The 21,906-nt window shown below is 41.5% G+C and overlaps 1 protein-coding gene across 1 annotated transcript; it reads left to right on the forward strand.

Annotated features, from left to right (window-relative positions):
* The first annotated feature begins 135 nt into the window (after positions 1–135).
* Positions 136–21,384, forward strand: ehmt2 (euchromatic histone-lysine N-methyltransferase 2). The gene is made up of 27 exons (XM_048230309.1): positions 136–169; positions 704–754; positions 1,211–1,434; positions 1,763–1,841; positions 2,006–2,094; positions 2,175–2,342; positions 2,511–2,582; positions 2,744–2,870; positions 3,354–3,470; positions 3,675–3,811; positions 4,249–4,392; positions 4,541–4,842; positions 6,067–6,309; positions 6,840–6,922; positions 7,195–7,301; positions 7,558–7,680; positions 8,047–8,148; positions 8,489–8,593; positions 9,250–9,404; positions 9,616–9,783; positions 10,088–10,232; positions 10,474–10,551; positions 10,726–10,841; positions 11,346–11,432; positions 11,669–11,747; positions 12,011–12,186; positions 20,709–21,384. The coding sequence occupies exons 3-27, from the start codon at positions 1,282–1,284 to the stop codon at positions 20,887–20,889; spliced, it is 3,336 nt and encodes a 1,111-aa protein (XP_048086266.1). The 5' UTR covers positions 136–169; positions 704–754; positions 1,211–1,281; the 3' UTR covers positions 20,890–21,384.
* The last annotated feature ends 522 nt before the right edge of the window (positions 21,385–21,906 follow it).

Below are 21,906 nucleotides of genomic sequence, written 5' to 3' on the forward strand. Positions count from 1 at the left end.
CTTCATAGTGTGTGCAGATTAGCACTCTGTAGACCACTTTCTTTCCTTTGTCCACTGAGAGGGAGGTTTTACGTCAGTTCAACTACAGAACGTCGGTGACGTAGTCGCGTCAAAATACGTCCTCTTTTGATTTCTGGAGAATATGTCGGCATCCGCACCGATGGACGAGGTAAGACCACTGTGAATGAACAATGGTAGAGTAGCTCTTTCGTTTTTGGCAGTGCTGTGTGTTTATTTCTTGGCGCAATAATTGTTTTCTCACTGTCCTCGGTCTAAGACATTAGCCTAATTGCTTACGTTCAGACAACCTACTGGTTGGTTGCAGTTTAGCTAAGTTTGCAGATGTATCAATTGCAACCGTCTTGTAGCTAATGTTAACGTTACAGCTGAGCTGCAGCATAGTGTTAATTTTGATACGAGGTGTTATTTCGCACACGCAACTTTTTGTCTTACCTAGACGCGACTTTGTTACAATGTTTAGTTACTTCGTTGTCTTTGTTGTGATTGACAAACTATCCACTCTACTGTCACAATTCTGTCATTAAGTTCTCACGGGTGGTGAGATAGTATTTGTGTTACTTTTGAAATTAATTTTTACGTCCAGTAGTCCAGCTCAGTTATGTTGGTACTTGAACATAGCTCAGTTCAACAAGGAGAGAGCGGTTCAACTCGCAAATGACATGAACAGTGTTTTCTTCTCCAGAAGTCCACTGAAAGAAAATCACAACATTCAAACCAGATGCCAGGGAAGTAGGTAAGTGCTGCGATTGTGTTTTACCTTGATTACAATCCATTAATAATAGCTTTAGATGCACTTCTCTTTCAAATGCATGATTCAACAGGACAATTGCACATACACATATAACTAAACAGTAGTGGGACTTACTAGAGTGCTCCTAAAATAGTTTTAGCTTAAGGAATCTTTGTAGGCTAGATAGATAGATAGATAGGTAGATACTTCGAAGCTCTGGTCAAGGAATCAGTTACTTATCTGTTGTCCTAATAGTGATGTTATGTGGGGAATATCATTTGATAGGAGGTTTTGTAATGGTGAAGATTGAGGAGAGCAATGTGATTTTATCTACCAGCCACTAGCTGTTGCATTCAATGTAATGTTTATATTATACAGATGTGATTTATATAATATAAAAAATAACTCACTCACTTAATTATTGATTGATATTCTAATTTCTGGTCTGTTCACCTTTAGGCAATGCAGCAAAGACTCTCACATCAACTACTTCCTACTGTTCCTCATCCCCGTCTCCTAATACAGCCAATATGAGCTCCTCTGCCCTTGGTAGCAAAACTCTCCCACCTTCCAGCTCCTCTTCCTCATCTTCATCTTCTTCAATCGGCACTTCGCCAGTTGTCAACCCACCACCAAAGATCCACCGTGCTCGAAAGACTATGAGTAAAGCTCCCCCAACACAGGTGAGGTCACGTAACCCTGGATAGAGGGATTGCTTTATCTATCTTTTGCTGCTACAGTAGATAAACAGATGCATTTCAATTGCATATGGTGCATGTGCTGCTCATATGTTATATGCTATAATGCTACATTGCTTTGCATTGCATTGCATTTGAATTTAACACTGACTATCCCATGTCACTGAAGAATCTGTAAAATCCTCTTGAGGAGTTTTGTTTTTATGTTTCAATAACCATACTGACAATGTTTTGAGAAAAAATATATCAATGATATTTCGTTCTCCATAACTGAGCAGTCCGTTCATTTTATAAGTTTATATCTATACATTAGGTGAGGTGTATTGAGGCAGCTATTGTTCCAGTAGCCCCTGAGGAGCCCTTGACCAGCTTGGCATCAGACCTTGACACAGGTAAGGCAGTTATTTACGTCACTAGCATCACATTATTGGTTAATTGAAATCTCATTAATGATGGGGGTATATAATGGTGATCAACAATGACTAAAGCTCCAGGACATCCTAGGAGACCGATTGTTGTACAAGATGAGCTTGATTTGGATTCCCTCTGTTTCTAGCTGTGAAGAGAAGAAAAGTGGGCACAGATATGGAACACACCCCTTCGCCTAAAGAGAAGGCAGAGAAAGGTGCAGCTGTTGTACCAGAGGTGGGTGAGAGAGAGAGCACATATATGCAGATATAGTGTTATTAGCAACTCATTCACTGTGTGGTCTGTTTGTATTCCAGCCGGTTAATGTGTCCACCGCTCCAGAAAAAGTAGAACCAGTCACCGTAGCAACCAAAGACCATGGAAGTGGCTGGCTGGAAGACCTGGATGATGACGCTGATGAGGAGGACTTCCATCTCCTCTATAACAGCTATGCAGGAGATGATGTCATATTCTCTGACAGCAAGGTAAACAAGATGAGGCACAACGGATCAGACTCATCTTCTCACTTTGTACAGAGTATAAAGGTCATTGCACGTGAGTTTGCTTTGCAAAAAATGACCAGTTACATTTCAGATGAAAGCTGATACTGGACCTCCGTCACTGAGTGCCTGTGGTCTCCTCTTGTTTTGCAGTCAGAAGATGGGATGCTGGAGGACCAGCCTTGTGGAAGGGAAGGAGAGGAGTCTGGGAACTTGTCTGACCCTGTATGTATCTTGACTAACTTCTTGAGACGTTAAAATAATTGTGCCTTTTTGTAAGCTAACGTTTGCATTGGAATCGAATATCTTCATATCCTCTTCAATAGCTATGGCCTTGCCACTTGGCTACATTTTCTGTTAATACCGACATGTCTTGTAATCCTCAGAGCCCACTGGCTGAGAAGCAGCATGGGAAACTCCAGAAGAAAGAGGGCAGGAATGGGTCGCCGTGGGCAGCCCTAGGACGGGGCAGAGGAAGAGAACAGACCAGCACGGTGGAGGATGATGCTGCAGGTATGGAGGAAACATGGCAGGGTCAGCATGATGCTCCTACACGAGTGACAACTTTTGATTGATATTAGCGCTGACACTTACACCTTTACTGTATAGAAAATCAAATATATATGATCATGTTTATGCTTAGATGACACTTTTGTCCAATGACATAAAAATAAACATTACAGAATAATAACAATAACCATCTGCATATACTATACAAATCACAATTCTATATGAATTAGTTAGGTTCAACGTAAACAGATGAGTCTTTAAACACTTTTTGAAGACCCCAAAACTAACTCCCAAAAAGATTTCTTCTAATTCAAGCATACACATCCCAATTTTATTTGAATTTGTCCCTTCTGGTGAAGAAATCCCCATGGTGTCTTGTGTGGGTGTGGGAGCGTTTGTGTTTGTTATGTTTGTTCTGGACGTGTTTGTAAGTGTCTTGGTGTGAGGTTTAGTTGTGGATGATTAGCCGTCCATGTGTTCTCACAGAGCCACCCTCGGGCCCGGCTGCAGCTCCTGGGGGCGTGTCCAGTGACTACACAGAGGTGCCATTGGGCTCCCTGGACATATCCGCAGCAGACAGTCTCACTCTCTCCCCACACCCTGGTCAGTCAAGTACTTTTAATATGATTGCTTCATGTTCTACTTGATGTTCCAGTTGATGAGTACTTTAACTAGTTTTTGGATTTGCTATTGGTCATTTGTAATAACCATCCATCACCCCTCCGTTGTCCATCTGTGTCTTTCTCTCTTGTCATGTGTTGTCCATCCCTCCGTGCCTCTGGGTTCACGTGTGTGTCCACCTGCTAGAGGGCAGTGACAGTGGGGAGACGGAGCGCCTGGAGGAGCTGCCGTTGTGTAGCTGCAGGATGGAGGCTCCTCGCGTGGACGGCCTGAGTGCAAGAGGCAGCCGCCTCTGCATGGCCGTTGAAAGTGTCAATGGAGAGGTGTGTGTGTGTGTGTGTGGTGTTTGTGATGGTGTGTAGAGTAGAGTCAGCGATTCTGGCAAAGGATTGTTTATATTTGGGCTCAACAGCCAATGAAATTGCACTCCTCTCATCTTTTCTCCTGAAGCCACCACGGCTGGAATTGTTTGCCGATTGTTGTTTGTTTACCATTGGCTCATTAGCTCTAAACACACTCACAGAACAGACAGCTAGAGAGTTTAGGTGAACTAGATAAAGACTGAAATGTATTACAATTGCAGACTATACTTTAAAATAGTCTACCAAAGACATCACATGTAATGCCTATAGACTTACACATCTTGCTTAGAGAATCGTCAGCCAAAACTGATGAGCGCACAAAGAAATGAAGCATACAGATAGAGAGTGTACTACTGTGTTTCAATGATGTCGTGTCCGTTGTGTCTCCCTGTGGGCAGCTGGTGGGGTGCGCCAGCACTGTGGTGAAGGGGGAGACCATGCGGCCCTCCAGTCGAGTGTCCCTCATGGTGCTGTGTGAGAACCACCGCTCACACATGGTCAAACACCACTGCTGTCCAGGCTGTGGCTACTTCTGCATCTCGGTAACACATTGGCTCTGCACGTTTTCCTGTGAAATTTGTAGTGTGTCAAAGAAAACACATTTTAATGACCTAATGCATTCTATCTTTGTGTCTTATTTGTATCACTCTCTTGTTTTCCTTTCTCTCTCTCTCTCTCTCTCTCTCTCAGGGCACGTTTCTAGAGTGTTGTCCTGATGTGCGTATCGCTCACCGTTTCCACCGGGGTTGTGTGTCCGTTTTGGGAGGTGGGCGTGGTGGTAGGGGGATGAATGGTGGCCTGCTCTTCTGCCCTCACTGTGGAGAGGATGCCTCGGAGGCTCAGGAGGTCACCATAACACCCCCAACATCTTTGGCCACAACTGTGGTCACCGCATCGGCCTCCACCACTACGCCAGCACTACCGCCCCCCCTCACATCCCCTGTGGCAGCAGGGGCATTAAGCAATGGGAAGAGGCCAGGAGGACCTGTGAGGTGGGTGTGTGTGCTGGGGTGTGGCTCATATGTCTGTACGAAATATACTTGTTTAGGTCCCAAAACTAAAAATATTTTACTTCAATTCCAATGTTTTCATATTTTCTTTGCCCCTGTATTTCTACACTCTAAAAATGGCTTATCTTGGGAGCCATGTTTTGAACATTAATATCTTCTCAAACTTGGAAGAAAACCATATTTTCAGAATAACTCAAAGTTTGTACTACATGTCCATTGATCTTATATAAAGCCTTCAATTCGGAACAAAATGAAAAGTTAGTGATATTGAGGGTATTATAAACTTTGTATCAATATGGCATCAATCAGTATTCATCTGGAAATACTTATTAATGTTGAGCCAGTATTTTAAGGATAATTAAATTAAGGATTAAGGAAGATTAAGGATAAAACTAGGTGTGGTTGTATTTTTTAGTCATTTTAATAGGACGAAAATAGCATGTGGGGTAGCTATTAGAAACCTGAAAATGGGAATAGTTCAATGTTTCATCATTTAGTTTACAAAGTCTTAATTTTGTACCATGTTTCCATCAGAGATACATACTCTTAATAGTTATTTACCTTGTTATACATCTTCATTCTTGCTCCTCAGGAAATCGATCTATCTTGTTCCTGAAGAACTCTGTCTAATTATCAGTGGTACAACACTGATACTTTGTACGCTAGATGTCCAATGAGCTACTTCCACATAGACATCCTACTAACCATGTACCATTTTAGTCTTTTGATAGAAACACACAACCTTCCCTTGTTTAATCCTTAATGTCTTATATGTGGAGAACTCATATTGGCATAACATGAATAAACCATTGTATTTAAAGAGAACCTAATGATTTATACCAAATGTGTATAAAAATAAGTTCATAATACCCTTAAAGGAGAATTCCAGAGATTCTTGTGGTCACCGAGTACTGACGTTAAGAAAAAAACTGAAAACAATAGAAAAAAATCTTAGATGGTGCAGCAACAACCATATCTAATTTGACATGGATGACCCTATTAAAAATCCAAAGCTTTGAAAAAGCAGCTGTTTGTGATGATTTAAACTAGCACATGTGTGTATGAAATTGACCAGTTATGACTGTCGAACTACACAAAAACAGGTCACATCTCTTTCACAAAAAAGAAATCAGTCTTGACATAAAGCGCATGTGAAGGTTAATCACGATGCTATTGTCACATGTCTCTGTGGTCATGTCCATTTAGTGCGAGGATGCGAGGCCGAGGCAACATGAGCCGCCCACCTGAGCAGCCCCCGGCTCCTCCCCCTCCCCCCAGCGCACCGACAGGAGTCAGCGCAGACGCCGCCACTCCCGGCGAGGGGGGCGTGGACAGTGTGGGCCCCTCCCTCTGTCTGCCCAATGGCAAACCCATTTGCCCCAGCGCACTTCCACAGGGGGACAGGAGGACGGCGCTGCAGAAGGCCATTCTCACGCAGGACTCGGAGAGGTACGAGTGGCAGGTGTGATCAGGATGCAGCAGAAATGCTCCCAAGGGTCCCACGGGTCATGGAATTTCTGGAAAGTCAGAGAATTTTATAATATTTGGGACAAAGTCATGGAATATCAGGGAATTTTGTTGTAGCAGTTAGTGTGAAGTAGAATCTACTTGCCAAAACACATTAATACAAATATATTTCCACACAGAATTGGTGTATATCTAGTTATTAGCTTAACTGCTTGTTTGAGTGGTGATGGTTAGCCCAACTTTGTTTATTCAATGCCCATCTATTCATATTCTGCTCTAAAAAAGTTAAAGATACTTGAACACTACGCGGCTGCTCTGAAATCTTATCTCATTGTAGGTCATGGAAATTCAGGGTTTTTTCAGGGAAAGTCAAGGGAAAAGTAATGGAATTTTACACTTTACACACCATTGGACGGAGAGACAAAGCTTTTAGACTTGGAAGTTGCTCTACATTGCATGGTGAGATGATGGTACTCATTCTGTGCTCAATTTGCTGTCCTGTGGTTGGTCAGGAAGAAGAAGCTGAGGTTTCATCCACGGCAACTGTATCCAGCAGCCAAGCAGGGAGAGGTGCAGAGAGTTCTGCTCATGCTCAGTAAGTTTTCATAAGGAACTCAATGATGTGCTCAACATGATTAGTGTGGAAATATTCTTGTCAAACAAGAATATTTTCACAAATTTGATTAACATGAAATATAGGTGGTTGGTAATATGAGTGAGACATTCAATACTAGGCCTATTTGTAATGATGTTTACTCTGATGTGAATTCGTTTTTTACTGTACACTGCTTCTAATGTGTGATGGAGAGAGCATCAGTTAAATGGGTGAATGTAGATGCTCATGTGGATGTCACTGTGCTGTTCCAGTGGAGGGCATTGACCCCGCCTACCAGGCGGACTCTCAGAGCAGACGCTGTGCTCTCCACGCGGCGGCCCAGCGGGGCTTTCTGGAGGTCTGCTACCTACTGGTGGAGGTGAGTTCTGCTGTGGAAGCCACGTCTGTGTGCTCCTTAAGCCAGACCTGCCTCAGACATGGGCACGCAGAGTGGAGCAGCGCTTTATTACACCGTGGTACCGGAATAGAGTGCATGAGCATCATTATGATTCCTGGTTGATACATTTCAATAAGCAAATGAGAGTACATCCCATCTAAGTACATTATAATCACCACTAGCCTTATTATCTTCAGCAAAGCCCACATGCATGACCGTACACCCAATTGTGTTCCAGGCTGGTGCTAAAGTGGACGCCCAAGACAAAACACTCAGGACTCCTCTACTTGAGGCGATCGCTAACAGTCACATGGATGTGGTGCGCTATCTGATCCAGAGTGGAGCCTGTGTCTACCATGCTGTGAGTGTCCACCCAATCATCTTGCCCGTACTAAACATGTGTGAATGTCACCTGGGAGGCTGATGTTACCCTATATTACTTCTGTTTCTTTAAGGCCAGCATCCCAATTACCCTTTTGACTACAGTTCATCTTTTCAGTTATTGTAAAGGTTGTCAGTACATTTGAGAAGGGTGTCTCTCAGGGAGTAGAACAGTTGTGGTGACAAGTGTTGCCTTGTGATGTGTTCATCAGTATATGAAGAAAAGGCCCCAGCTCCTCTGTTCAGGGGGGTGGGTATGAGGCACTGGGCCATGTGTAGGTAGTCAGAGAAATGCCATTGTTGTGTTCTTTACTCTTGCCTTGCCTCTCAACCTCCTCTCACTCAGGAGGAAGACGGGTCCACAGGTCTACACCACGCCGCCAAACTTGGTCACCTGGACATTGTGAGACTGCTCCTGGGAACAGGACAGGTGGACGTGAATGCCCAGGTGAGAGAGGGGCTGACCGGTATGGAGTGTACAGGTGACCACTCCAAACAAGTACATAAAAGTATGGCTGGCTGGCTGTTTGTGTGTGTGTACATGGTGGTGACATGGCAGTATTAATCCTCTTAAATGTTTACCAAGACTGCCATCTGCATCTGCAGTGCCAAAGGAGGAATTCAATTCCTTTGTGGCAACTAGCTTCACAAAAACCAAGCCAATGCAGAAAAAAAGCCTCACTTAATTTCATTGATGTGTGAAGTCATTTTTTTTTGTCAGTTTATACTTATGTGTTGGTACATCTGTAAATACTCATCAGTGCCCTTCCTCACTTTTCTCTCCTCAGGATAGTGGTGGCTGGACGCCCATCATCTGGGCAGCAGAGCACAGGCACTTAGATGTGATCAGAGCTCTGCTGGACAGAGGAGCAGATGTCATGCTGAAAGACAAGGTAACGCTCACATACAGTACTGTATAAACGTTTTAGGCATTTCTCTAACACAATATTTGTTTCTTCTGCATGTGTCTGTAAATTTAAATTCCAGACATTCTTTTTTATGCATTTTGTATGATTTGTGATTTGCTGCGCATTTGGCACTTCAGAGATGTGTAAGGAAGCCTGTTTATTAAACAATTACAGGAAGACTTATTTGATGACTTGCACTCAGTTTATTCACTCTAATGAAGTAATGTATACAGTATGTAATAATGCTTAATGTAAAAAAGTGCAAGGTGACACTTATTCCTCTCTTTAGCTTCTGTAATCATCCCTCTCTGTAGGTTTCTCTTCATAGCTGTAGGATTTCATTATGCACACTTTGCCAGACTATCTTCATTTGCAAAAAAAGGGATTTTATTACCATTTTAGTCAACAGACCTTCATCAGCTTATCAGCCTGTTGAGTTTTTCTTATTCTTGTTCAGTTGGCCTCTGGTGCTCTCTGACGCACCTGTCATTCAGGTGTGTGAAAGTAGTGTTTCTCATTACAACACTTAGAAACACACAGGCACACTGGTGCGAGAGCAACATTTCACATGCAACATGTTAAACTGTAGGTGGCCGCTTCTGATTAGAGTCCCTCGCTCCCTCCCTTCCTTCCGTCTGTAGGAGATGAACGTGTGCCTGCACTGGGCATCCTTCGCGGGGAGTGCAGAGATTGCGGAGCGTATTTTGAATGCTGGATGTCCATTGTCATCGGTCAACATGCATGGGGACACACCACTACACATCGCTGCCCGGGAGGGATACCTGGACTGTGTCACGTGAGTGATGATAAAAATCAGCTACATTGTAAATCTGAGAAGAGTGGGGTATTTCCCCCTAGCAGTTGACGTCCTGTCTTTCCAGCTGTTACAATTCCAATTCCATTTTGTTTTGTTTTTATGCTCTTTGACACAGGGTCCTTCACTTAGGATAATCAGACTGCGGGCATTCTCAGTGTTGCATTAGTCAAGTCTGATTTGTCTGTCTCAGGTTATTCCTTTCAAGAGGGGCTGACATTGACGTCATGAATCGTGAAGGAGACACGCCCCTCTCTCTAGCACGCTGTGATTCGCCAGTGTGGGTAGAACTTCAGATCAACAGGAAGTTGCGCAGGGGAATAGCCAACCGCATTGTTCGGACAGAGAGAATCATTTGCAGGTAGGTGTTAAGTTTTAGATGTTGCACATGCCCATTGCAGCTGTCTAAATTCTTAAGATAAATTCTGTGTGAGTGTGTAAATCATTAGTATTGTGTATAGTGAGCTAGTTGTAGTTGTTGTCACCGGAAGGACATTATTTGTATTGGGGTAATACATAATATGGTATATTACGTTAGACTGTATAAATAAAAGGGCAAACTATTGTTCCTGTTATCTTAGTTACATACTTGTTATGCATGTTGCATATTGTCAAATATATTGTATGAAATAATTTGTTTAATGCAATTATTCCCCACTTTGAAGTGATGTAGCCCAGGGATATGAGAACGTGCCTATCCCATGTGTGAATGCAGTAGATGATGAGGGCTGCCCCTCAGACTACAAGTACATTTCAGAGAACTGCGAAACCTCAGCCATGAACATTGACCGGAACATCACTCATCTACAGGTGGGAAGATTGGTTAGGACACTTTTATGATCAGAAGGATGGTGTTCTGTATGTGCTGTCTGCTCTATGGGCCTGTATCTCAGTCATTCCTTAGAACTTTGGCACAACTCTTTACTCCTTCTACTTAACAATAACACTGGCAGGACACATGTCACTGCAGAAGACAAACAGCACATTTATTTACACATCTGTCCACATCTTGCTTTTGGTGCTTGTGACCAAGAATCTCTTTGTTTTGCAGCATTGCAGTTGTACTGATGACTGCTCCTCCAGTAACTGTCTCTGCGGCCAGCTCAGTATTAGATGTTGGTATGATAAGGTAAGTGCAGCAGTCCTTTGTTTTAGTATGTGTCTGTTGTGCTGTATACATTTAGTCATAAAGTCATTTTTCATGAGATTTTACAAATTGAGAGAGAAGATGGTACACAAAGAAAATGGCCTATTTTGGAACTTTTAACTGCATTTTCATCTTCTGTGTTTTTCCAATATCCAGGATCAGCGGTTACTGCAGGAATTTAATAAGATTGAGCCTCCCCTGATCTTTGAGTGCAACCTGGCGTGCTCCTGTCACCGCACTTGCAAGAACAGAGTGGTGCAGGCTGGCATCAAGTAAGTCCTAATCCTCTATTTTGGTTTGAAGCATCAGGACAATGCAGTTCAGGTGCAGTCATTTATATTGTACCAATAACATTTGATATTGTCCCAAGGATCTTTACAAAGTCCAATACCTGAACCCCCTAGAACAGTGGTTCTCAAACTTTTTCTGTCATTGGAAGGAACCTTGAGCATATCTCAGCTCATAAATGGGGGGAACCATCTGCTTTAGGGCAGTATAGAGAGGAGTTGATTAAAGAGGACCGCAAAGAGCTTTTAGAAATAATATTTGATTAACTGTGAGCTGTATTTATATAATCTCAGTAACACGTCTTTAATTAGCAGAAGCAATTGAGCCTGATCTGGTGAATTTAATGCTGCTGGAAGTCACTCTGAATAACAGTGTCAGCATCAGCTAAATGCAAAAACAGTAATACTAACAGTAATGTTTAAAGAACTGAATGGGGGAGATTCCTAAGAGGAGGAGCTGTCATGTCTGTTTGTGTTTGTCTCTTTCAGGGTTCGTTTACAGCTCTATCGGACTGAGAAGATGGGATGGGGTGTAAGAGCTTTGCAAGACATCCCCCAGGGCAGCTTCATCTGCGAGTAGTAAGTGTGTGTGTGTTTCTCTGTGTGTGTGTGTGTGTGTGTGTGTGTGTGTGTGTGTGTTTGCATGACAAGCTTACAGCAAAGTGTGGTACAGATTACAAAATGCAATGAAATATCCAATTCATTTTAGAATGTTTCCAAAATAGTTTTGTTTTGCTTTGTTTTCATGGGGGATTTTCTGGAAATTTATTTTTTTGCTGGTGTGCTGGATTTGTTTTGATTTGTTTTCACAGGTATGTGGGGGAGTTGATATCTGATGCAGAAGCTGATGTGAGAGAAGACGACTCCTACCTCTTTGACCTCGACAATAAGGTAGAACACCTGGTGCTCTCAGACAGACTCATCAGAGTGTATTCACCCAACAGTGTGTATTCACCCATCAGAGTGTATTCACCCATCAGAGTGTATTCACCCAACAGTGTTTTCACCCAACAGTGTTTTCACCTCAGTTTAGTATTAACCCCCCTTTCTTGTTTGGCCTCATCTGTCTTGACTCAGATTTAATGTATTCATGGCTTGTGGTCTTTGGCCTTCATCATGGTCCAAGTCATCTTACTCTTCCTTTTTTATTTCAGGATGGAGAGGTGTATTGCATAGATGCACGTTACTATGGCAACATCAGCCGCTTTATCAACCACCTTTGTGATCCAAATATCATCCCAGTACGTGTCTTCATGCTGCATCAGGACCTGCGCTTTCCCCGCATCGCCTTCTTCAGCTCTAGAGACATATTCACAGGACAAGAACTGGGGTGGGTGTCTGCCAACATACTCTTGCAATATCAATCTATGAAACTTATTCAGTTACTGTCCCCAAATTAGGAAGTTATGTGTTATTGCTCCACTGTCCTGTCCTGTCCTGCAGCAGGGCTTCAGACTTTCATACTTCTTTTTAGTAGGTGATCTTAAATGTGCACAGTTTAATGTGCTTACATTCCTCTCTACTCCAAAATTTGTTATTAGTGTTTTTGATCCAGCAAGCCCACTATTGTTCTTCTTAAGTGTTCTTATTATTAGTGGGTTTGATCCAGCAAGCCCACAGAATGGCTTCCATGCAAGCCCACTATTTTCTTCTAAAGTTTACTTTATTTATTTATTTATTTATTTATTTATTTATTTATTAGTGGGTTTGATCCAGCAAGCCCACTATTGTTCTTCTTAAGTTTACTTAAGGCATTTATAGGGCAGCCGTGGCCTACTGGTTAGCGCTTCGGACTTGTAGCCGGAGGGTTGCCGGTTCGAACCCCGACCAGTAGTGCCATTGAGCAAGGCACCTAACCCCTCACTGCTCCCCGAGCGCCGCTGTTGTTGCAGGCAGCTCACTGCGCCAGGATTAGCGTGTGCTTCACCTCACTGTGTGTTCACTGTGTGCTGAGTGTGTTTCACTAATTCACGGATTGGGATAAATGCAGATACCAAATTTCCCTCACTGGATCAAAAGAGTATATATACACTTATACACTTATACTTTATTTATTTATTAGTGGGTTTGATCCAACAAGTCCACAGCATGGCAAAGCCCACTATTGTTCTTCTTAAGTTTACTCTTCTTAAAGGAACCATATGTAAGATTGTGGCCAAAACTGGTACTGCAATCACTTTCAAATTACTGTAGAGCATTGTATCCCCTCCCCCTCCCATCTGACTGGCAGAGCTGGCAACCCGGATGCCGAAACACTACTGACTTTGTGATTAGTACATAGGTGGAGGGTGGCACATCAGGCCAAAACACGACATGACATGACAAAACACAGCATCAACATCAGTTGAGGGCTGCAACTTCACTTTTTAAAATGACAATATCCTGGCCGGACTGCTGTTGTCAGTGATATAAGTATTTGAAATGAACATGATTTCTTAATGTCTAGTGCCATACCAGGGCCATTTTATGATTAATTGAAATACATTTCTCACATACGGTTCCTTTAAGATTTCTTTATTTATTAGTGGGTTTGAACCAGCAAGCCCACTATTGTTCTTCTTAAGTTTTGTTATTATTAGTGGGTTTGAACCAGCAAGCCCACTATTGTTCTTCTTAAGTTTTGTTATTATTAGTGGGTTTGATCCAGCAAGCCCACTATTGTTCTTCTTAAGTTTTGTTATTATTAGTGGGTTTGATCCAGCAAGCCCACTATTGTTCTTCTTAAGTTTTCTTATTATTATTATTAGTGGGTTTGATCCAGCAAGCCCACTATTGTTCTTCTTAAGTTTTCTTATTATTATTATTATTAGTGGGTTTGATCCAGCAAGCCCACTATTGTTCTTCTTAAGTTTTCTTCTTCTTCTTCTTCTTCTTCTTCTTCTTGGGTTTGATCCAGCAAGCCCACTATTGTTCTTCTTAAGTTTTCTTATTATTATTAGTGGGTTTGATCCAGCAAGCCCACTATTGTTCTTCTTAAGTTTTCTTATTATTATTATTAGTGGGTTTGATCCAGCAAGCCCACTATTGTTCTTCTTAAGTTTTCTTCTTCTTCTTCTTCTTCTTCTTCTTCTTCTTGGGTTTGATCCAGCAAGCCCACTATTGTTCTTCTTAAGTTTTCTTTATTTATTTATTTATTTATTTATTTATTAGTGGGTTTGATCCACCCTGGGCTAGAGGGTGACACGGGAATCAATTTTCACTCACGTCCCATCCCGAGCCCACACAAATACTCCCTAGGGTGCATCATCCGCCTTGACATGTGCAAATTAATCTGTCCCTATGCTTACTATAGTTCCAATAGGTAAAAAAACATTCCTGGTAAATTTTGAAGTAAATTGGATAATATTTAGGTGGCCCACCATTAACCTTTATGAATGGTAGAAATTGTTGCCAAATTCAGATCACCTCGCAATATGGGGGGACTATGGGGGTATATTTCACTATTATCAATTTGTTAGCCAGTAGTTATTTGAATAATAACTGTATTAAGGGCATAAAGCACACAGCTCATTGGATAAACATTGGGTTTCTTTATGTTGTCATACATATTTTGGTGATTTTTCTCAGAAAAACGTTTTTTTTTTTTTTTTTTTTTCTATTTTGAATATGTTATTTGATGAAAACCACCTTAATGTCTATTGTAACACTTGTCATTAATCATTTAATTTAACTGTTGTTGCTATGGTGTTATAAAAATCTCATAATTCCAAATCAGATTTGGCTACATGCATGGGACTGTTTTGTTTAGTGTAGAGTAGTAGTTGTATCACACAGGATTGCATGAACTTTCATGCAACATGGCTTCTAGTGGAGAGTGTATTAGTAATGCCAATCCACAGTCTTCAAAATGTACTCTGTCTACAAGACAATCGTCTTGGATATTTGGTTTGGGCAGTGGCCTTGTTCAGGATGACTAGATTATCACTGGATCCCGTTTTCCAAATTGTCGCCAAGTTCTCAGTTGCTTCATGTGATCAGAAAACAGGACGACGGCGCTCGGGGAGCAGTGAGGGGTTAGGTGCCTTGCTCAAGGGCACTTCAGTCGTGGATATGGGCACCCTTCGGTTACAAGCCTGAAGCCCTAACTAGTAGGCCACGGCTGCCCCCAAATGGCATGAATGGCATTGATTTGGATGAAAATGCCAAACTCCAAGCTATCCCACTGAAACGGCGGACCAGCCCATCTACACTGGAGAAATTTCAGAAGATGGAGAAAAAACTTGACAAGACTTTTGCTCTGTGGCCACAGAACGCTGAAAGCTTGGTGAAGAACAAGAAGGACTTCTTATTTCTGGAGTCCTTGAAAAATAACCGCCAGGCCTCATTTGGTTCATTTGATAAGGCATTAGCTGACCACATATAAATTGTTTTCTAGCCTTCAAATTTGGTACTGGCAAAACCCATGACGGCAAGCTTTTATTAATAGTTTACTTTCATACTGTTTATTGAAAATGCTTGGCAAGGGCAATTTTTATTGCATCTTCCCCAAAAATGTACACTACTGCCATATCTCAGGAAGTAATAAAGATAGAGACACACAACTCACACCAAATGATGCGAAAAGTCCATATTTATATTCAGCTTCCATTGACATTATAGGGCTAGACCCATTAATTTTTGGCGTTATTTAAGAAAAAAGGTTATTTTCAGCCTAGCTTTATGGACATCTTTAGTTGGAAACTTCAGAGGCTCGGTGGGCCACCTAAACATCAATAGAATTAAATAAAATTTCTCATGGAAGTTTTATTTGGTTAATGGAACAAAATTATTCTAGGGACAGATTGATTTTCAAAATGTTTTGAAAAAGTGAGGCGGATGATTCACCCTAATACTCCCGTCATATCCCGATCACGTGACTGCCCCCCCAAAAAAATCCTTTCCTGCAAAATGCCGAGAGAAAGGCTCCCGAATCCCGTTCCACTACCGTTTCGTTCCCTATGTTGTCTAAAGCATTGGTTCCCAAAGGGTGGGTCGTAGGAGATTTTATTTGGGTCGCCAGCATAGTGACAATTTATGTTGTGTAATAGGCCTAGCTTATACCTTATATAGCTTAGGAACTCCTTCTGTGCACATTTAGAACACCGCCAGAACGTGGATATCACTCACAAAATGAAACAATATTTCTGTCGGGCGCCTACCATGGACCTTACAGTTGCAAAATGCAAGGGACATAAATCAGTTTATATTTGCAAGAACAATAACGGATATCAGCTCTTCAACATGGCCCATTAAAATCTAGAAAGTATCATTTTAAATCGTAAAAAAACCCTGCTGTCAATAATAGGCTAAAGCAGACATCCATAGACCGGACATGAGGTTTATTTGCGTCAATTGTAGATAGGCCTCTTTAAAGTTAATAGCAGTCTCTTCACATTCCATCTTATTTCGGATTTAAAATGCACAAAAGTGCTTTAGAAAGGCTATAATTAAAATGGACATGTAAACGCTATTTCCTCTTTCCAATCTTGCAAACTTCACTACAGTAAAGCTGCATTGGCATTTATTAGCTAGTTTCCCATAACAACCACCACATAGGCTAGTCGAGGTGACGAGGGTTATCAAGATTGACTTTGAACACAGTGAGCCATACAACTTGACAATTACACTGTATATAGTGTTAATGTGTTGAGTAAAGCATAGTGTTTACATTGATTTTGTTACCATGTGTGTTTATTCCTGCCGTTCCTGCCATCTCGGATAACGTTAGCGATTACCTCACGTTGATATGTCAATAGAAAACGCCTTCAGTTTTCGGTGTAGTCGCTGATGCTGATTGATTGGATTGTGAACAGGGCAGCTGCTTTGTATTGATCTGATAGGCTACTCTGCGGCTAGCAGTAGCCAATCAACAAACGTATTGTGAGTTGTAAGTGCTTCTGATTTCTAGAAATATCTTGCAATCTTTGGGTGCACTCACCGCATGTTTTAAGTTAATCTCCGACTCCGTTCCCCTCCCCTCCCGCCCCCTCCCCTCCCGCCCACTCCCGTTGATTTCTGCCCGTCCCGTCCCTATTACGTTACCAACAGTGAAATTGACTTCCGTACCGCAGGACTCCCGCGGGAATAGGCAGGAGTCCCGAAAAATTGTCACCCTCTACTGTGGGCACTATTGTTCTTCTTAAGTTTTCTTAGTTAGTGGGTTTGATCCAGCAAGCCCGCTATTGTTCTTAAGTTTACTTATTATTATATTATTATTATTATTATTATTATTATATCTTCCTATTCACCCACTTTTTGGCCGAACTACTGCTCCTAGACCGTTTGAGCTATCGACGCAGTTCGAACTCCAAAAATTCAGGCCTGAACCGGTGTAACTTGCTTGTTACTTTCGTGTCGCTGGTCCTTGTCGTTTTCGCGGTATTCCCGTTTTTCGGCGTTTTTGGGCCCCATTGAAATGAATGGCGGAATGTTCAAGGATTCTAATTCCGATTGTGACATCACAGCTCTAATTGTTTAAGCTTGCACCTGGCAGAGTTCTGAGCCATCTGGCAGAGCTCTAATGGGCTGGGCTGGGCTGTCTGTGTATATGAAGGTGTGTGCATGTAACTTTTGACCCGTATGTCCGATTTTCATAAATGAGGTACCGTTGGAATCCTTGGATGAGGCCGAGTTCCATGCCCCTGATCAAACCCACTCTTGCAGTTCCTCGGAACCGCAATTCTAGTTATTTATTATTCCTGTTCACCCACTTTTTGGACGAACTACTGCTCCTAGACCGTTTGAGCTATCGGCGTGGTTTGAACTCCAAAAATTCAGGCCCGAACCGGTGTAGCTTGCTTGTTAGTTTCGTGTTGCTGGCCCTTGTCGTTTTCGCGTTATTCCCGTTTTTTGGCGTTTTTGGGCCCCATTAAAATGAATGGCGGAATGTTCAGGATTCTAATTTCGATTATGACATCACAGTTCTAATTGCTTAAGGCGAGACACTACAGGTGAATAGGGTAAAATTTTTAACAAGCAGATATCCCTATGAAACTTCCCCAGTTGATTACTTACATTAATATGAGAAAAAAATGTATTACAAGTTTGCTGTAATTTAATGTTTACATATGCAAATTAGGCATTATCTAATTAAATATGCGCTAATTTGCATACATTTTAAGGGCTAAACCTGAGCATTGGATACAGCCAAGTTCAAAATTATGTTTTCATTGTGTTCAGATATTAGATGGGAAAACATTTACAGAGGGATTTATGAATATCTACTTTTGTTATCCTGTAAATCAGAAAATGATGTCACTAGCCCTAAAAAAATAGCTTTTTTCCATGTTTTTAGGCATACAATGTCATGTAAGTCAGGCTAGGAATAATATATCAACAAACCCCTCTGTAGAAATCTTCGACATATAGTTAGGCATAAGTCTAGAAAGTTTGGTGTATGTGCGTGCTTCTGAAGTGGAGTTTTTGAGCTCAGAGTGTGAGTGGAAACTCATTTTGAGAAAACAGCCTTGAAAGACAGCCAATGAGATTCGTTCTCAGCCTAGACTTCGCCTTTGAACTTTCGCGATTGGTTACTGATACAAAGGAAGTGTCCATATATGGATCACATAGCGTGATACAGGAAAAACAGAGCTTGCCAACGGTAGTACACATGTTATGTTTTGCCTTATGCCTTAAGGCGAGACACGGCAGGTGAAAACATTGTTTTTTCATGCACTGGTCAATTTCGAGATTTTGAGCTAGTATGTTACCTTAGCATATATTCTATCACACTACTACAACAAAAAAAGTCAGATTTACACATTTAGGTGTTTATTTCATTATATTGTGTCTACTCGCGCCTGTATATTTCTCCTAAATTCAGCAAAAGTTAGCATTCTAACCTTGCTTGCACTCCCGCGACCGTGGTCCAAAACATATCATGTGTACTACCGGAAAGCTCTGTTTTTCCTGTATCACGCTATGTGATCCATATATGGACACTTCCTTTGTATCAGCAACCAAAACATATCATGTGTACTACCGGAAAGCTCTGTTTTTCCTGTATCATGCTATGTGATCCATATATGGACACTTCCTTTGTATCAGCAACCAATCGCGAAAGTTCAAAGGCGAGTCTAGGCTGAGAACGGAATCTCATTGGCTGTCTTTCAAGGCTGTTTTCTCAAAATGAGTTTCCTCTCACACTCTGAGCTCAAAAGCTCCACTTCAGAAGCACGTACATACACCAAACTTTCTAGACTTATGCCTAACTATATGTCGAAGATTTCTACAGAGGGGTTTGTTGATCTATTATTCCTAGCCTGACTTGCATGACATTTTATGCCTAAAAACATGGAAAAAATCGATTTTTTTAGGGCTAGTGACATAATTTTCTGATTTACAGGATAACAAAAGTAGATATTCATAAATCCATCTGTAAATGTTTCCCCATCTAATATCTGAACACAATGAAAACCTCATTTTGAACCTGGCTGTATCCAATGCTCAGATTTCGTGCCTTAAAATGTATGCAAATTAGCGCATATTTAACTAGATGTACCGCAGAGCGGTACAAAATATGACCGCCGCCCAGTCCAGCACATTTTTTCCACAAAAACTAAATCACGCTGGAAGGCCTATATGATTCTAACTGTCTCACTAAATTGCATTATCCACACTCAATTCTCACTGGTATCTGCTAGACAACAAGTAGCAAAACATGATTAGTTCATAGATTTCACATGTAAAATTAATTTTATACAACCCCACCCCCATCTTGCTTGTTCATAATTCTGAGAAATTCTTGAATTGTGTGCGTGTACACGTTTATGTTTATGTGTGTGGGTGTTGATCTGTTGAGGGGGTGTTGGGCCCCCTTAAGACCAACATACAAAAAAAAGGTGGACCTCCTAGGCCCTACGGTTCTCGAGATATTCACAGAAAACTGTCTCCGGCCACCTACAGGCCAGTTGGTGTATAGTAACATAAATTAATTAATTGTGTGGCCCCCCATGAACGGAATTCCACGAAACTTGGCGTGCATTCAGAGGGTGTCATAATGATCCTACACTTCCAATTTTGTGCAGTTTTGACTATGTTCGGTCACAGATACCTGCGATTACAACACCTCATTTTTACTTTTTTGTGTTTAACTAAGTGGCTTATACATGAAATGAGTGGTTATGGAATGGGTTGACATGGCCCCTTGAGATCAACATACAAAAAAAAAAAAGGTCCTCCTAAACCTTACGAAAAAAAAAAAAAAAATCTGACTAAACCTATATGACCACCGCCAACAAGGCTTGGCAGTCATAATTAGATAATGCCTAATTTGCATATGTAAACATTAAATTACAGCAAACTTGTAATACATTTTTTTTCTCATATTAATGTAAGTAATCAACTGGGGAAGTTTCATAGTGATATCTGCTTGTTAAAATTTTTACCCTATTCACCTGTAGTGTCTCGCCTTAAGCTTGCACCTGGCAGAGTTCTAAGCCATCTGGTAGCTACCTAATGGGCTGGGCTGGGCTGTCTGTGTCTGTGAAGGTGTGTGCATGTAACTTTTGACCCGTATGTCCGATTTTCATAAATGAGGTACCGTTGGAATCCATCCATCCATGCCCCTGATCAAACCCACTCTTGCAGTTCCTCGGAAACACAATTCTAGTTTAACATTATTGGCTCCTACCAGTTTTGTAAGGGTATCATGTTATTACTGTAGCAATAGCATAGTTAGTTGCTTTCTCAAATGGCAAGAGTAGCATGGATGCTAATTGCTTATTGTTTTTATTGAATAGAACTGTTTTGTAAGAATAGTTGTATGTCCTTAATATTCAGCTTCATCCCCAGTAGACAAGACCAGACATTTGAGAAACACTGCAGTTACAGAACACTTGGTGGTTACAGAAATATGACCCTCTCTTTACACAGGTTTGATTATGGGGATCGTTTCTGGGACATCAAGAGCAAGTACTTTACCTGCCAGTGCGGTTCAGAGAAATGCAAGCACTCTGCTGAGGCTATCGCCCTGGAGCAAAGCCGGCTTGCTCGACTCGAAGCCTGCCCAGAACCAAGCGCCGATTCCGGAACGACTGTGTTGGGAAACTCGTAGGCCTTTTTTGAGGCCTGATGCATGTTTTTTTCTGACTCTCTGGTGTCTTTGTATCTACTGGGCATCTTGGTTATGGGGGGGTGTGTGATTTTATTCGCTCACTTGTCACTGAACTGCCGACTGCCTCAGACACAATAATGTTGATGGAGCACCAAAGCACAAGAGAGCATCCTTTTGATTTCATCATGATATGGTTTGCTTTTCTAATGTATATGTACAATTTTTTAACCCACAATAGTACTTTGGTGCTGTAATGTCACCAGAAACATGCAGCATACTGACCACCATACATTTCTAAGACATTGTCTACTAAAAGAGAACTCTGATATGTGTGAAGTCCTCTCCCCATTCCAGTCCTATTGCGTGCCATTCAACTTGAACTGAACTTCTCAAATGTTCCATTTCACTGCCTGGTGAAGTGAGTGTGTAGATTTTAGCTGGCTAATTTTAGGGCTGTGTAGATTTATTTCTTTGTTATTTTATTACATTAAGGTATACTTTGTTTTATTTTTTTCATGTAATAAATATATTAAAAGAACCCTGTACTGTTTTTTTTTATAAACTCATAGATAGGTGGCACAGTCAGAGATTTGACTGGTAAGAAAGTAAGAGAAATGTCTTTGAATTGCAACTCGATATAGGCTAAATGATTCCTAGTCTGTTTGGATATTGTAGACTGCCCCTTTACTTTAGTTCTTTTGAATGAGGAAATGGAAAGTAAACAAAAGTAATGGCAGGTAAATTAGTGATGCCGATCATTTTTAATGGTTTTCCATATCACCTGAGAAAATGTTGAGTCATCGGCTGATAAAGTTCTGTGGCACTTGAAAACATGTCTTTTCCCAGATCAAGTAACCTCAATCAGCGCCATGAATGTACTGCTAAACAATGTTTTAGTCATGAAATATACCTAATATTGTACCCACCAGATGGCGACATGATATGAGTCGTTGTCGAGACCCAAGCTTCCTTGAACCATAGTTTCCCTTAGAGGCGTGGCTACCTCCCAAGGTGCGC

Source organism: Alosa alosa, chromosome 20 (genome assembly GCF_017589495.1).
Source record: "Alosa alosa isolate M-15738 ecotype Scorff River chromosome 20, AALO_Geno_1.1, whole genome shotgun sequence".
Lineage (NCBI taxonomy): Eukaryota > Metazoa > Chordata > Actinopteri > Clupeiformes > Clupeidae > Alosa > Alosa alosa.

Excerpts from the sequence above, each read along its gene's own strand:
- ehmt2 (XM_048230309.1), top strand. The coding sequence starts at position 1,282 with ATGAGCTCCTCTGCCCTTGGTAGCAAAACTCTCCCACCTTCCAGCTCC. Across the intron at positions 2,095-2,174 it reads GTGCAGCTGTTGTACCAGAG|CCGGTTAATGTGTCCACCGC; the intron begins GTGGGTGAGAGA and ends TTTGTATTCCAG. Across the intron at positions 7,302-7,557 it reads TCTGCTACCTACTGGTGGAG|GCTGGTGCTAAAGTGGACGC; the intron begins GTGAGTTCTGCT and ends ATTGTGTTCCAG.